The 16393-nt window shown below is 35.0% G+C and overlaps 1 protein-coding gene and 1 long non-coding RNA gene across 3 annotated transcripts; both read left to right on the forward strand.

The window, feature by feature from the left end:
* Nucleotides 1-4224: 4224 nt before the first annotated feature.
* Nucleotides 4225-7090, forward strand: LOC131016640 (uncharacterized). The gene is made up of 3 exons (XR_009099154.1): nt 4225-4338; nt 6193-6259; nt 6865-7090. It is a non-coding gene; the product is annotated as an uncharacterized LOC131016640 (long non-coding RNA).
* Nucleotides 7091-9097: 2007 nt separating this feature from the next.
* LOC131016617 (protein NRT1/ PTR FAMILY 5.6-like) lies at nt 9098-15242 on the forward strand. 2 transcript variants are annotated; one of them, XM_057945322.1, is made up of 4 exons: nt 9098-9350; nt 12854-13071; nt 13168-13715; nt 14248-15242. In XM_057945322.1, exons 1-4 carry the CDS (start codon nt 9200-9202, stop codon nt 15095-15097), a joined length of 1767 nt encoding a protein of 588 aa, XP_057801305.1. In that variant the 5' UTR covers nt 9098-9199; the 3' UTR covers nt 15098-15242. The 2 variants fall into 2 exon arrangements, with proteins under 2 accessions (XP_057801305.1, XP_057801306.1); XM_057945323.1 differs by having other exon boundaries at nt 9212-9350; nt 11053-13071.
* The last annotated feature ends 1151 nt before the right edge of the window (nt 15243-16393 follow it).

A 16393-nucleotide genomic window follows, 5' to 3' on the forward strand; every position in this document is an offset into this window, starting at 1 on the left:
GATGCTGATTATGCTGATTTTGCAGAACCTAATTCTTCCACAAGGTAAAAAAAACAAGGGTAAAGCAAAATCGATTGAAGGTGTTTTATTTGTCAGTAGTATGCTTTTATTCATTATAATTTGAATATTATGCATCTGTATAATATAGTTTATAATGTATAATATGACAACATACATAATCATGTTGAATAATACGAAATGTGTAATGCATAATACCATGTTCTCAGTTGCATTGTGGCTGGCCATGTCCAAATCCAATTTCAGTTGAGGAGGATTCTACCAATTTTTTTTTTCATGTGCACAACCATCCTTTGCTAATGAATAAAAAACATGTGCTTTATAACAACCATCACAACAAAAAATACTTGTTTTATCTGACGAATTGAATTTTTTAAAATCGCACAACTTAATAAATATTTCTCAATGCACAACGTTTCTAAACCTACTGAATATTATTCAGTCTTTAAATGCATATTACCGTGTTCACAGTTGTCGTATCGATGGCCTTAGTCATGTCCAAAACCTTTTCCACCGAAGGAGCATCCTACCAAAAACAGATTACAATTAGTTTTTTAGGTGCACAACAAACCTTTGATAATGAATATAAATCTTATGCTTTTGAATAAGAATTAAGACTTATCTATTTATTGTTCACCAAGTTGTACTTAAATCTAAATGCATAAGGAAGAAAGGGTAAATGAAGGAACCAAATGATGTACTGTAGCCGAAATGTTAAAATGAAGGAAAGTTTTTTTGGCCAACAATTAAAAAAATACCGTCTAAACAAAAAGTCAAAAAGGAGGCGGTAAGTTTCAGCAATTAATTGGCCTCCGAAAATTGAGGGAGTTGTTCAGACACGTTTTGGAGAAAGTTACTGAAATGTCCTTTTAATAGTGTGAACACAATATAAAACGGCATTAATAAAAAATAGATTAAAAATACCAAATCAATCTACACGGTTCGATCTATCAGATCATATGGTTTATATTGTATCTTAGTCCTATATATATATATATATATATATATATATATATATATATATATATATATATATATATATAGGGTTAGGTTCTATGACAACTACTCCCCTAGATAGAGAACAAAGACCAAATCATGTGCGTCGATCTTGCTTAATCTAACGGTTCATATAAATTTCTGATTTAATTTTTCATGTAATTAAATATTGGTTAATTACATTTATTTAATCCGAAAAGGGTAAATATGTCCACTCAAATCCACTGAAATCTGGGATCACGTTGAACAAATCCCGAAAATTTCTCTCTTCCCATTCTGGGACCTGATCCGTCAATGAACGTAAAAGGTCAATATTAGTATGTTCATTTGTTTTTCTACGAACATATCGACGAACATTAGTATGTTCATTTAGTTTTCTACGAACATATCATCCAACATTAGTATGTTCATTCATTTTTCTACAAACATATCAACGAACATTAATATGTTCATTAGTATTTTCTACCAACGCTAGGTTCAAACTCCTTAATCAACCAAATTTTTACATTATTTTTGCAGAAATCAACCAACTGAATTTATACAAAGGTTCTACCTTTAAACACCCAACTGGACTTTACAAACCAACAAAATTTACCAACATTGATTCTGTAGTACAGATGCACCAAAATAGTAAAATTCATCTCTCAAAATCAAAAATAGGGGAAGTAGATTTTGGGGATCGAGGCTGGAGGTTGGAGGCTGGAGGATTAGGGTTCGGAGGTTGGGGAGGGAGGCGAGGGAAAGAGGAATAGAGGGGACGGGGGTGGTATCGGAGGGGACAAGCGGATGAGACGGAGGAGGAGATGGAGGCGAGGAGCAGCAGGAGGAAGAGGACGGCGGCGCAGATTGAAAAATGGAAAGAGCGGCAGCGACTGGAGGCTGCGCGTGGGGGTGCGGCCACCTAATAATCGAGGCTAGAGGTGGTAGATTTTGGGGATCGAGGCTGGAGGCTGGAGGATTAGGGTTCGGAAGCTGGAGGCTAGAGGGAAAGGGGAATAGAGGGGACGTGGGCGGTATCGGAGGGGATGGCGGATGAGACGGAGGAGGAGATGGAGGCGAGGAGCAGCAGGAGGAGGAGGAGGTCGGCGCAGATCTGAAAAAATGAAAGAGCGGCGGCGACGGCCCGCCTTCCTCCAGAATTCCTGTGACAGCGGCGATGACCCGCCTCCCTCCAGAATTCCTGTGACAGCGATGGCGGCGGAGAAGAGGACGGCGAGAAGGAGCAACATCACCATTGTCAAGTATGTGTGTGTGTGAGAGAGAGAGATAGAAAGAGAGAGAGAGAGAGAGAGAGAGAGAGATGAATCAGACGATTTGATTATATATATATATATATAGAGAGAGAGAGAGAGAGAGAGAGAGAGAGATAGGAGCACTTAACTAATAGATAGAGAGAGAGAAAATCAAATGACCAACTTAACCTTCTGGCAATAAAATAAACGAAAATTATAAAAAATTTCAGCCAAATCAAGACCGTAGGATATTCTAGAATCGACGCACAAGAATTGGTCTTAATTCTCTATATATGGGAGTGGTCTTCATTGAACTTCATCCTCTCTCTCTCTTTCTCTCTCTCTCTCTCTCTCTCTCTCTCTCTATATATATATATATATATATATAGGAGATGGCTAAAATAAAAATACTTCTTAAAATATAAAATATAAACAATTTTCAGCCCTTAGATCATCAAGATCTACGGTTGATTCGTAACCTTGTTGGATGAATTCGTGGTCCTGGGTTCAAATCTCAAAGGTAGCAAAAATTTATTTTTCACAATTCGTAACCATGTTGGATGAATTCGTAACCTTGTTGGATAAAATTCGTACATTAAAAAACGTTTATATTTATATTTTAAGAAGTGTTTTCACTGTAGTCCTCCCCTATATATTATCGGACAAAAAAATTATTTTCGAACGTTCACTTTTATTAGAATAAACTGATCAACAAAAAAGAATTTTGACAAGGCTTATAAGAATGAATAATAACATGTACATGTGTTATTCATTTTTCCGTGCACGCATTAGTATAATACACGGTAAAATGCATATTTTACTCGATATATATTTGCCTAAGTTTCCTAATTCATAAATGTCTTTCAGTAAATGTCTTTTCCGTGCACGCATTAGTATAATACACGGTAAAATGCATATTTTACTCGATATATATTTGCCTAAGTTTCCTAATTCATAAATGTCTTTCAGTAAATGCCTGCCGATCAGTTCGAGTTAGATTACTGAATCGAAAATTTCGATAATCTGAAATTGAATTTGGCTTATTTTTAATAACCATTCATGAACCAAATTAAGATTTCGGTTAACCGATTCGGTTATTTGGATATCGAACACTCATTTTCTTAAAAAAATCACATAAATTTGGCTTATTTTCAATAACCGTTCCCGAACCGAATTAAAAGTTTGATTATCCAATAATCAGTTCGGTTAACCGATTCGGTTATTTAGTGTAATACCCGGGCTTTTGATTACGTGATTAATTGCTTGAGTTTGAGTAATTAAGGTTTAGATCCCTTGTTTGATTTACTTTGTAAAGAGATGAGGAGTTATATGAAGTTCCCTTGTTATTTTTAAGACGTTGAGATGTTCTTTTGATGATGTGTGGATGATGTGGGATTTTAAATCCGTAGTTGAGTTTGAGTATTTGAATAATTCGAGATAATTATTTGAATGAGAACGGTGAACTCGGAAGTGAGATCTGAGTCCGTTAAGACGTTTTTGAAAATTTTGACTTTTTGATGATGAATAGTAAAATACTGCTATTTCGTCTTTTTGTCGACTTTCAAAATCTTACGTGCACGTCGTCGAGAAATATTCTTAGTTTTTCGATACAAGTCCAATAATGAAAGTTTTTATTTTTGGACGACGAGTGAATAGTAAATCGGGATTTCTCGATAAACGAACCGAGCTCGTTTATCAGAATTTTGAGAACGAGCTTGCGTTTTCTATATTTATATAGAATTACGAGTGCAATGAAAGTGAGTAGAGGTTGAGAGGGCGAGTAACAAAGAGTATGGGTTGTTAGTTGTTAAAACGATACGAGACGAGATATTTAACGACTAACGGGTTAATATCCTAAATATCTAACCTACCCTACCCCTAACCACCCCCAAACCTCCCAAAACCCCTTTCCCCTCACTAACTCACGCTATATCAGCCCACACCACACACACAACTCACATATTCACACACACAACACCTAAAACACACACTACACACACCATTTTCCATTTAAGCTTGGACGGAGCTTTTGACCTCCGATTTGAGCACCGAGACGAGCGCCGATCATCTTTTCGATCACGTATCTAAGTAGGTAAGATCTTTACCTACGTTTTGATGGTTTTATTTTCGATTTTCGTCGACGTCGAAAAACGTCGATTCTCGACTTTATTTTGAAACGACGTCGGATCGTCGTGAAATTTTAGTATGTTGTTCTTGGGTAAATGTTGAGCATGTTTAATGAAGGGAGTAAGAACGGAATGAACCGTAGCTATGAAACCCATGAGGGCAGCCCCGTTTTTCACATATTAGCTTGTCTTTCGATTTTTGTTTGATCGTTTTGACTTGATATTTGTGCTTAGGGGTATGCTAGAATCGATATATATTAAATTCGTATTTTTCCAAGCACGAAAATTGTATAAATTTTTAGAGTATGATTATTTAAATTCGTGAAGTTTGAGACGTTGCATAATGAATATTATTGCGTATATGTGTTCTACGATATCACATGAGCATGCTAATTGATTTACAATTTATGGATGATAATTGTTGAACGAAATTAAAACTGGAATTCTGTCAAAATTTTACAGCAGTTTCAAGCTTATGTTTCGATGAGTTTTCATTGCTTGATGGCTCTGAAATTTTAGTATGTTTATCTATGATATGTGTATTTCGTTGCTGCAAAATTTCATGTCTTTTGGATGATGTTTGCTATTTTAAAGATATTTTAAAAAATCCTTGACAGAATCTGTCAACTATTGGTAGACTTCACAAAAACGTTTATATCTATTAATCCATGAATGATTTTGCATCACCGTTTTTTTTTAAACGAAACTAGACTTCAATACTTTTCTAAAAACATAAGATTTCGATTTTTATGACCTCTGAAACAGAGCAGTTTATTATTTCAAAAATGCCCTGTTCTGCTGTCATATTTGTCCAACAGTAAAAGTGTATGAGTTTCATTGTTTATTTGGCAGATCATATGAACGTTTTCTCTTGTGAAATTTTAACCAAATCTTCAAGGATACCTTTAGTTTTGGATGATTAAATTTGATGGAATTTTATTAAGGTTTGCCTTGGTTTCTAATGGCCTAAACAAAATTGGCAGAAACTGTCAATCTTTGACAGCCTGCACTAAAAGAGCAATATCTCCAAAAATCTTTAACCTTTTTGGTTAACTACCATTTTTAGAGTGAACTACACTTCATGAAGTTTTTGAGATCAATTGGTATGAGAGTTTATGATGATTGAGTTGGTTGTTATGAATTTTTAAAGATGACACAAAAACAGCAAAACTTTCTAGAAAACAACTTGATTATATTTGTTTTGATGGATGATACGATATGACTAAATGGTGTGAGTTGTGAGAGTTATGATTAACGCACATAAATGTTGGTATCTGACACTCGAACAATTGGTGTCGTGTATAAATGATAGTTTACTGATAAAGAGTTTTGATGATTTTGAATTGTTTGGTTTGCGTTGAAAAGATGTCAAGATGTTAAGTTTTGAGTCGAGAGACGAGTTCACGTAGTGAGATTCACGCGTTGAAATCTCGTGGCTGACATTATATATGAATAGGTCATGCCGAAATTTTTAGTGAAATTAGAATTTGAGCATAGTCAATTCTTGTTGACCCGTGACTCAAATACATGCCTAATGGAAAGTTTAACTTTCTAATCGGTTAATTAGACGAGATGAGAGCGAATAGATCTGCTAAGAAAGTGGACTTTTCGATGTGTTAAATATTTCTTTTAATTGAAGCGCTGCTAATTATAACATAAGGATGTTATAATTAATGAGTAATGACGAGAGATAATAATTGTTATATTGATTAACAATCAAGAGAGATGAACATTAGAGATACTAATGTTTCATAAAAGAGATTAGATTATTAATCGAGGTTTCTTTTATAACTTCTCACCAATTCTTCATAACGATGAAGGTCCTTTTGGGAAATAACGACTTGAGGGAGAGAGTGACGTTACTCATTGATACAGAGACACAACGAGGTGGGCATTACTTTTACTATACGTATATAGAGATCCCCTGCGTGTCGTAGGCCTCTTATATGAATGAATGCATGAGATGATTTAACTGTTAATTTCAGTTTTATATATATCTATCAAATGAGTTTAATGTTACATTTGAGCAAGTTATTTCGTTACAAAATATTTGAGTTAAAGTTATTTCAAGTATTGTCTTGCCATAAAATATTTAAATTTTAGTATGATATCTATCTGCTTTGGCTTTGCCAATGATGCAATCGAATTCGGGTCCTGAGCAGTTGATAGCTATCCTGCCAGGACTAGTGTACACCAGTGACCGTGAGTCATCTAGCGGGTTGGCCGGTCAAGTGACCGTGAGAGGTGGCCACCTCTCCGGCACACAGTTTCAGATATGATAGATTACAAAAGAACTTAGTCTGATCAGACGAACTTTAAGAATCACAAATGAACTTAGTAAGCTTGGGCCTTTTTAGCGAAAAACTCCCTTGCTGTACTGTTTATGATGGCATGACAATTTACAGTTTTGAAGCATGTATTTTTATACCTAGGCATACGTGCCCACTGAGTGCTTTTGTACTCAGCCCTGCATATGTTTTCTAAATGTGCAGGTTGAGCTGATGTGATGATGGTGCTGCAATGAGCGGAGTCTCCAGGGTTGTTAATAAATAGTTAACCTGTCTAGAATATGTCTTCATACATATGTCTAGCTACTTTCCGCTGCAAGATGTTGTTGATGTTATAGTATGTTATGTCATACTTTGAGTCTTAAGAGAATGGTTTCATACGATGTATAACTTGATTAATGATATTAATTAAGTTTTATGCTGTCTTTCATAGACTGTTTTCAATTGAGTATTAATGAATAAAAATGACGAGTTTTATTAAGATGAGTAAATTTTACGGCTATAAATGACGCCCCTTTTCTTCCCCTTCTTCTTTAACCCCATCCCTAGTCGTGGATCACTCGGCCTAACTATCCATAGTTAGGGCGGGCTGTGACATTTAGGTATCCGAACACCCTTTAAAAAAAAATCACATAAATTGCTAGTTGGATGAATCAAACACAAGTGTCCGACAAATACAAAGAGCGACTTATTTCCACTACACCAAGATTATTTCTTGTTTCTTTATTATAGTATAATTTTATTTTAACTAAATATCAAAATTAAGAGTGATAAAATAATTATTATAATTAATATATATATATATATATATATATATATATATATATATATATGAAACAATAGGGCCGAATGGCCCTATTCAACATACAACATTAAATTTTGTCCACCATTTGAAAAAAAATAAATTTTGGCCATTTTTTGTATGTCATGACTATTCTACCATTCTCCCTCTCTCCTCTCTCTTTCTCATCTTCGATCCCTCTCTCTCTCTCTCCAGAAACGGCAGGTTGCGCGGCCTCTTGGCTTTCGATCTCCTCGGGTAGAACTCGCAGCTGAACTGGCGGCGGCCGCCGACGGTGATGAGCCGACCGTCGGGGAGGATGTGATTGGTGGCGTACCAGCAGCGCAGGGCGAGCGCAGGGTTGATCTCCTGCCAGTCGCAGGAGGCGTCAGCGGCATCGTAGGGCTTGTAGAGTCGGGCGGCGCGATCGCCGTCGTTGTAATCGCCGGTCTGGAGGACGGTGCCGTTGGGGAGGACGGCGGTGGAGGAGCACTAGGTGTAGGCAGATCTGATCTGATCTGTAGGCGGCGACGGCAGATCTGATCTGATGAGGCGGCAGTGGATCTGATCTGATGAGGCGGCGGCGGTGGATCTGATCTGATTGTTGCGCCGCCTCCTCCATCGGCAGATCTGATCTCCGCCTCCTTCGATTTCAGCCATTCACAGATCTGATCTGATCTGTGCTGCACGTATGGCACTTATGGCACTATTAGTGCCGTAAGTGCACACTTCCCCCTAGGGTTTAGATATTCCATTTAGGGTTTAGATTATCCATTTGGGGTTTAGATGTTCCATTTAGGGTTTAGATTATCCATTTAGGGTTTAGATGTTTCATTTAGAGTTTAAATGATGTTGTTGTTTCTGTATTTGTGCTGCACGTATGGCACTTATGGCACTAATAGTGCCATAAATGCCAACGAAAATCCAAAATAAAACCAAGTAAAATGGTCATTTGGGCACTTATGACACTATTATTTGGGCACTTATGGCACTAATAGTGCCATAAGTGCCAACGAAAATCCAAAATAAAACCAAAGTAAAATCTTGGCACTTATGGCACTAATAGTGCCATAAGTGCCTAACCCGACCCGGCACGCGACCCGCGTGCTTGATCCTACCCGGTCCGCCTCATTAAGGGTAAAAACGTCCAAATCAATAAATATGGCCAAATTTTGTGTTTTTTCAATGTGTGGCCATGAATTGTGTTTTATGCTTCATTTTGGCTACTTCAAAATTTTACTCTCTCTCTCTCTCTCTATATATATATATATATATATATATATATATATATTAAATTATTAATTAAATAAAATTGATTATTCGGTTAATCCGAATCGTTATCGAGTTAACGGATACCCGAAATTATTAAAAATTTAATAATCGAAATCGCCAATAATCGAAAAAATCGATTATTTGATAATCAAATTTGAATGATTCGGTTCGATTATCAGGTTATGGCCAGTATCCAATATTCGTTTAAACAACCCTACTTGTATATATCGTCCCAAGAATTTTCGAGATAATTATAAAATGACTTCACTCAAAACATGGTATGAAAACCATATATCCCCGAAGTTGAGGGACCAAAAGGCAATTTTCGTCCCACTAGTGGACACTAATATTCTGCTGGGTAATAATCGTAGTCGATTTTGCCCCTCTCTCTCTCTCTCTCTATATATATATATATGTATATAAGAGTGACCAGCCAAAGTTGCTAACCCACACAACTTAAGTAGCTAAGTAAATTGAAGCAAGAAAATGGATCAAAACATGAAAACAAATGAAGGTGCAGCTGCGGCAGAGCATATTGATGAGGAGAAATGGGTGTATGACTCTTCTGTTGATTATAAAGGAAGAATTCCTCTTCGAGCTTCTACTGGTGCATGGAAGGCTTCCCTCTTCATTATAGGTATCGTTATGAAAATTTTGATTATTTTCCATTCTTGAATGAAGAGTGAGTAAATTTGTGAAGGCAGGCATATAAATTAATAAAATAAATGTGTTTTTTATTAATATATTGTAATAAAGTGTATCATTATTATTTGAAACGGTATCGTCTCTAGTCTATTAAATTAAATTTAGGGTGTGATATAAATATCTGGAACGATTTTTTTTAAATTACTGAAAATGAGCATATATCAGCATTTTTAATTAATTGATACACATTACACGATAAAATGCAGTCTGTTAGTAGGATATTTCTTCTTCAATTAATAGGTCGAAGGTTCGAGTAACCTATAGAATTAAAGTGTGAGTATATTTTTTTTAATTATGATAAATTTTTAAATAAATAAATAAAAGTAATTGATACACGTTGGTACCAGTTGTCATGCGCACTAATTACTCACGCAGGCACGACTATGGCCTCACAAAGTCTGGATGTAATCCTCTGTCCCACTATTTTGTGTGTATCACTTTTAATTTATCTATTTTGTAATTACTTTTTATACAAATAAAAAATATTATTATATTATGAACTCTAATTAATATTTATAACTAAAAATTGAAATTTTAAAAAATTATATACCCTAACTTTAAATTAATAAACCCAAATAATCAATTATTAATTCAAATAAATATAAAAAAAATAATTATAAATACTAATTGGATGAGTGAACCTTTGTTAATTTTCCTTTTATAATATTAAAGCATAATAATTAAAATTGAAGAAAATATAATTAAAAATTATAATAAATTAAGAGTGGTACACGGTGGTACACACAAAATAGTGGGACAGAAGATCCCATGTGCACAAAGTCACGCAATACTATAATTTTAGTTTATTAAATATGATTGCGTTACAGCGAATGCTATTTTTCCTCATAAATTAAAATAATAATTAAATTAGTATATATTGTTGAATAATGATATTCAGTTAATTGATAAAAATTTTATTTCCTCAAAAATTTGAATCTAGGTAAAATTTCACCACTTCCAAATAAATATTAGGCATAGAATTTGAAAGTCTAACATTTCAAATTCATTTTGATACAGAATGGTTTCAATGAGATCCCTCGTATATAGTGAGATCTTAAATTAATTTGTAGGTATTGATTTAATGTATCATATGACTGATATTTATTTGGAGGGAAATATTTTTACCTGGATTCGAATCCCGAAGGAAGCGAAAATTTTACGAATTTTTTGAATATCGTTATATATATATATATAGCAAAAAATAAGAACGCTTCTTAAAATATAAATTAGGAACCATTTTCAGCCCTTAGATCATCAAGATCTACGGTTGATTCATCACCTTGTTGGATAAATTCATGGTCCTGAGTTCAAATCCCAAAGGTAGCAAAAAATTATTTTTCGCAATTCATGCCTTTATACAGTTTATTCATGCGTGTTATACATAAAATTCATGCATTTTTGCTGGTTCGTAATTCTTAAAATAAGGGTGGTTTATTGAATAACTGCCCCATATATATATATATATATATATATATATATATATATATATATATATATAAGGTGTGGTTCTATAGAGAACTACATTATTTGTGAAAACGTGAGAACCATCAAATCTAATTCATCCACTGTAAAAATTAATGCATTCGTTGTTAAAATTAATGCACTAAAAAAATAAAAAAAATTGCTCCTTTCAGAATTCAAACCCAAGATCTGCATTCATCCAACAAGATGATGCATCCACCGTAGATCTTAATGATCGAATGGCTGCAAATGGTTCTCCGTTCTTCTTTTATTTAGTGGTTCTTTCTTGAATCTCTCTCCCTATATATATACATGCATTTATTTTTGAGGATTTGTCTAAGAGGTGGTCTTGGGTACATCCGGGTTGACCCGTACTCAGATCATGACCCGTATTCTGATCAAAACCTGCATCCTGACTCAAATTGTGTAAATGACACTATTCGGTTATACAAATGACACTGCTTGTAATTGACACTATTATGTTATACAAGTGAAATTGCGTATAAATGACACTATAACATTGTAAATGACACTGTGTATAATTGACACTATTCAGAAATATAAATGACACTTCTTGTAATTGACACTATAAGATTGTAAACGTCATTATAATATTTTAAATAACACTATAAGATTGAATATGACACTATAACATTTTAAAATGTTACAATGTCATTTATATAATTGAATAGTGTCAATTATAAGCAGTGTCATTTGTATAATTGAATAGTGTTATTTATACAGTTTGAGTCAAAATGCGGATTTGAATTAATATGCGAGTCAGGATTTGAGTACGGATCAATTCGAGTGTACGTACATGAAATTTTGTGTTCGTCTAAATATATAAAAAATTGTATACTAAGATGGACTGGAATAGAATATCTCAAACTCTTAACATTTGAATTAATTTTGCTTCATTGATAGTCATATCCTATTAAAAGGTAGAATTAAAGAGAATAAAATTAGTTAATTATGTATTTTATCGATCATTACAAATGCACACGCCCCATTAAGGTATAATCTCTTCTTTTTCGAAGAATTTTAAAGTTTATTCTTAAACTAAAGAAAGCAATTAATAAGTGGAGAATGAGCATATATGCTTTAATAATTTAATTCCTTTTCCAATTAGTTAAATTATGTTATTCATGCCCGAATCTTTTGGCTTGACTAAGAGAAAGATCTTAGAATGCGACATTATTTTTATTAATATTTTGTTCTCGCATGATATTTTTACCGACAACATAAAAAGTAGTTATAAAGTAGAGAATCTAAAATCTGAAAGTGTGATTGATGTAAATGACACAATTAACCTTGATAAGTGATAACTTAGAATAAAGCTAGGAATACACTGCGAGGTTTATATACGCACGCATGCTTAAAAATAATACTCTTTCTGTCTCACTTTTTAAAAAAAAAAATTCTATCAATGATACGAGACTTAGTAGCTAATATTCGTATCATAAAAATTAATAATATTTGAAAATATAATTATTAATAATTAACTATATCATCACATATCACTAATTTTTATGACACACATAATAGCTATTAAGTCTTATGTTATTAGTAGAATTTTTTTTTGTAGTTATTATAAGTGGCTCAAAATTTTTCGACACAAAAATTAATAATAAGGTGTAAATAAATTAAAAGTGGTAGGACCTATACTTTTTTAAGAGTTAAAATTTTTCATTTTAAAAAACGTGTCACTTCTAGTTGGACATCCTAATATAAAATACATATTATTATTAGTGAAACGGAATGAGTATTAGATTAATTAAAAAAGTGTTAATAATCCATGCCTAACTAGTTTCCACGAACCCCTCCTTGTTTCAGTCGAATCGAGTTAATTAACTCGATACGATGGAACATGAAATTTTGGATGGTTAATCCATATGACATGTTTTTTTTTTAAGCCATATATGAGATGTTGAGTATTAATTTCCATAAAATAACAAAATTAGTTTTGAGAAACAGCAACGGAGTTTAGCGAGCGATTGAGTTATTTTGGGCTAGCTGTAAACTTGATCATGTACCTCACCACCGTACTTCACCAAGACCTCAAAACAGCAGCTAAGAGTTGTAACTATTGGTCTGGTGTCACCACAATCATGCCCTTACTCGGAGGCTTCCTAGCCGATGCTTACCTCGGCCGCTTCTCCACCGTCATGCTTTCCTCCCTTATCTATATAATGGTAATCTAATATCATTTTCAAATGCCACAGAGATTATAAATTCCAACATCTCACCTCACACTTTTTTTTTATTTAATTTTCATGCAAAATTAATAGGGCTTACTTCTCTTGACAATGTCAAGAGTGGTCCCGGGGCTAAGGCCCTTGGACGCGGGGTCCGCTGGCGGATCCCATAGGGTCCACGAGGTTGTTTTCTTTCTCGCAATGTATTTGATCTCCGTTGGTACCGGTGGGCATAAGCCCTCGTTGGAGAGCTTCGGAGCCGATCAGTTCGACGACGATCATCCGATAGAAAAGAGGAAGAAGATGTCGTTTTTCAATTGGTGGTGTTTTGGGCTTTGCTGCGGGCTTTTACTTGGTGTCACGGTGATTGTTTATATTCAAGATCACGTAGGTTGGGCTGTAGCTGATATCATTTTGACGACGGTGATGGTCTCAACCACGGCCATTATTTGGATCGGACGGCCGTTATATCGCTACCGAAAGCCAATGGGAAGCCCCTTGACGCCGATGATGCAGGTGATTGTAGCCGCATTCGTGAAGAGGAGACTACCGTATCCAGTAGATTCTGACCAGTTGTATGAGATTCCTAAATCGGATAAGAATCAAGGGGGTAGGCTTCTTCTTCACACCAACAAACTCAGGTACACATTGCATGTGTTTAAATTTGTGTAATAATTAAAGCGCATCATATTTTTCGCCCCCCCCCCCCCTCCCCCCCAAATTAACTGCAGCAAAATATATAAATTTTAGTCACTTTTTCATTTTGCACATCAACTTTAGAAATTACATTTTGAATCATGAATTTTGCAACTCTTTCAATTTTTTCATAAAATTGAATCCTGGCATCCTAAAACCCGATGTGTCACTAAACATGCCAAGTGTATATACACGTGTCTTAATTAAAATGACGTCGTTTCAACATTCGACAATTAAACTAGATTGTATATATTGCTGTTAAACAACGTCGTTATGACGTTTTTACTCAAATTAATCTTTTAATTAGGGCATTACACTAAGGGGAAAACATAATTATTAAAAAATTGAACGAGTTGTAAAGTTCATGATTTAGAATATAATTTTTAAAGTTGGTGTGAAATGAAAAAGTGAGTGAAGTTGTAGAAAATTACTTTGTCTTTATAGTTTTGTTAAATACATTTAAATTTTGGTAAGCAGGTTTCTGGACAAAGCGGCGATCGTAGAAGACGAGGTGGTTTCGAAGGAGAAGGCGAATCCATGGCGTCTAGCAAGCGTAACAAAAGTGGAAGAGGTGAAGCTGATCATCAACATGATCCCGATTTGGTTGACGACTCTACCCTTCGGCATCTGCGTGGCCCAATCCTCCACATTCTTCATCAAGCAGAGCACCACCCTCAACCGCGCCATCGCCGGCGATTTCACCATCCCGCCGGCCTCCGTCTACGGCTTCGCGGCCGTCAGCCTCGTAGTCTCCATCGCGATCTACGACAGGATCCTGGTCCCGTTCCTGCGCCGCGTCACCGGAGATGAGCGGGGCATCAACATCCTGCAGAGGATCGGCATCGGCATGGTGTTCTCCGTGGCCACCATGGTGGTGGCCGCATTGGTGGAGCGGAAGCGCCTCCGCGTGGTGGAAGCCAGTCCCGCCGGGAATTCGCTGTCGATGAGCGTGTTCTGGCTGGCGCCGCAGTATGTTATCATCGCGGTGGGAGACTGCTTCACGCTGGTGGGGCTGCAGGAGTATTTCTACGATCAAGTGCCGGATTCGATGAGGAGTTTAGGCATTGCTTTCTACCTGAGTGTGTTGGGGGCGTCCAGCTTCCTTAGCGGCCTCTTGATCACTGTGGTGGATGGTGTCACGGCGAGGAGCTGGTTCGGGAAGGACCTAAACGCTAGTCGCCTCGACTATTTCTACTGGCTCCTCGCCGGGATCACCGCCGGGAATCTCTTCATCTATTCCTTTGTTGCACAGAGCTACTCTTACAAGAATGCAAGGAAGACAACCCTCGTTGTTGCTGATTGCTACCAACCTCATCCAATGCCTTAGTAGAATCTCATCTTGAAAATCTATACTTATTTTACAAAATTTGATTTGCCTATTATATCCCTCATATATATACTTAATTTAAAGTTAATTGTGTACTATATTATACATATAATATATCTATAAATATATTATGGTTTATCCTTTATATTTTAATAGTTATTTCAGTATTAGTATCCATTAGGACTCTTTATCGTACAAGTTACTGTTTTTTTATTATACAATTGTAATAATTTAGAATTATAATACCTACTTAATAGTTTTTTTAGAAAGTTTAATTTTGCTAGAATCTTTGGAATTAAAATTAATTATGTAAAGATGAAACCTATAAAATAAATATGAATACAAAATTAGCTGATGTTTAATTAAATAAAATAAAATTATTATTTTAATTTATGAGTTCAATAACATTATACTTTTAAAAATTAATCAATAATTGGTTAAAAAATAACACTAAAATGATGAATATTGCTATAAAATGAAATAGAATATAAATTTAAACTCGTGACAATTTATTCATTAAAATAATTCCTTTTTACGTGCGAACGCACGTCATCTATGCTAGTGTGAATAAATAAGATGAAACTAGAATCTCATCCAATGCCTTAGCATTCATATCTCAGATGTCTTCTCCGTGTACGGATACTGAGATGGGATATATGAGAAAGCAATAAAGCATGAATATCATTTTTTCTGATAATTAAAGAAAAAAGGTTTCCTTGTTATTATTGGTTATGGAGGAACATAGTCGAAAATGATTATATGTGACAGCACTTAACATTTTTTAATCTCTTTTTCACACTATATATTCATTTCTCCTCATGCTTATTGTTCATCAACTCCTTTTTCAAACATTCCTTTCCTAGTCGAGGATCGGGTAATATGCATCCTGAGGTTTATCCATCTCACTACCAGTAGAAATAAGAAATTAAATCTTCTTTATGAGGTCATGTGCTTTCCTGGTTGGTTTTCTTTTGCATTTTATGTCAACAATCTTCACTCATTTTATCTTTTGTATGTGCAGAAAGAGAGAGGGGGAGAGATGCCTGCAAAAGGGGGCAGAGAAGAGAGGGAATGAAGTGACAGTCGCTAGATGTGTCAAATTTTTTTGTGAATGAATGATGCCTTTTGTCTTGTTCCATTTATAGAGTGTAGATAATTGGGGAAGTTTTGTGGGGGGTTCCATATGTCCATAGTCCCCAATTTAAAATACGATTAAAAAAGTTGAACAAGATTAAAGAAGTTTTTTTTTTTTTTTTTTTTTTTTTTTGTGAAACCAACAAGATTAAAGAAGTTAAG

The sequence above is a fragment of the Salvia miltiorrhiza genome, chromosome 3 (genome assembly GCF_028751815.1).
Source record: "Salvia miltiorrhiza cultivar Shanhuang (shh) chromosome 3, IMPLAD_Smil_shh, whole genome shotgun sequence".
Lineage (NCBI taxonomy): Eukaryota > Viridiplantae > Streptophyta > Magnoliopsida > Lamiales > Lamiaceae > Salvia > Salvia miltiorrhiza.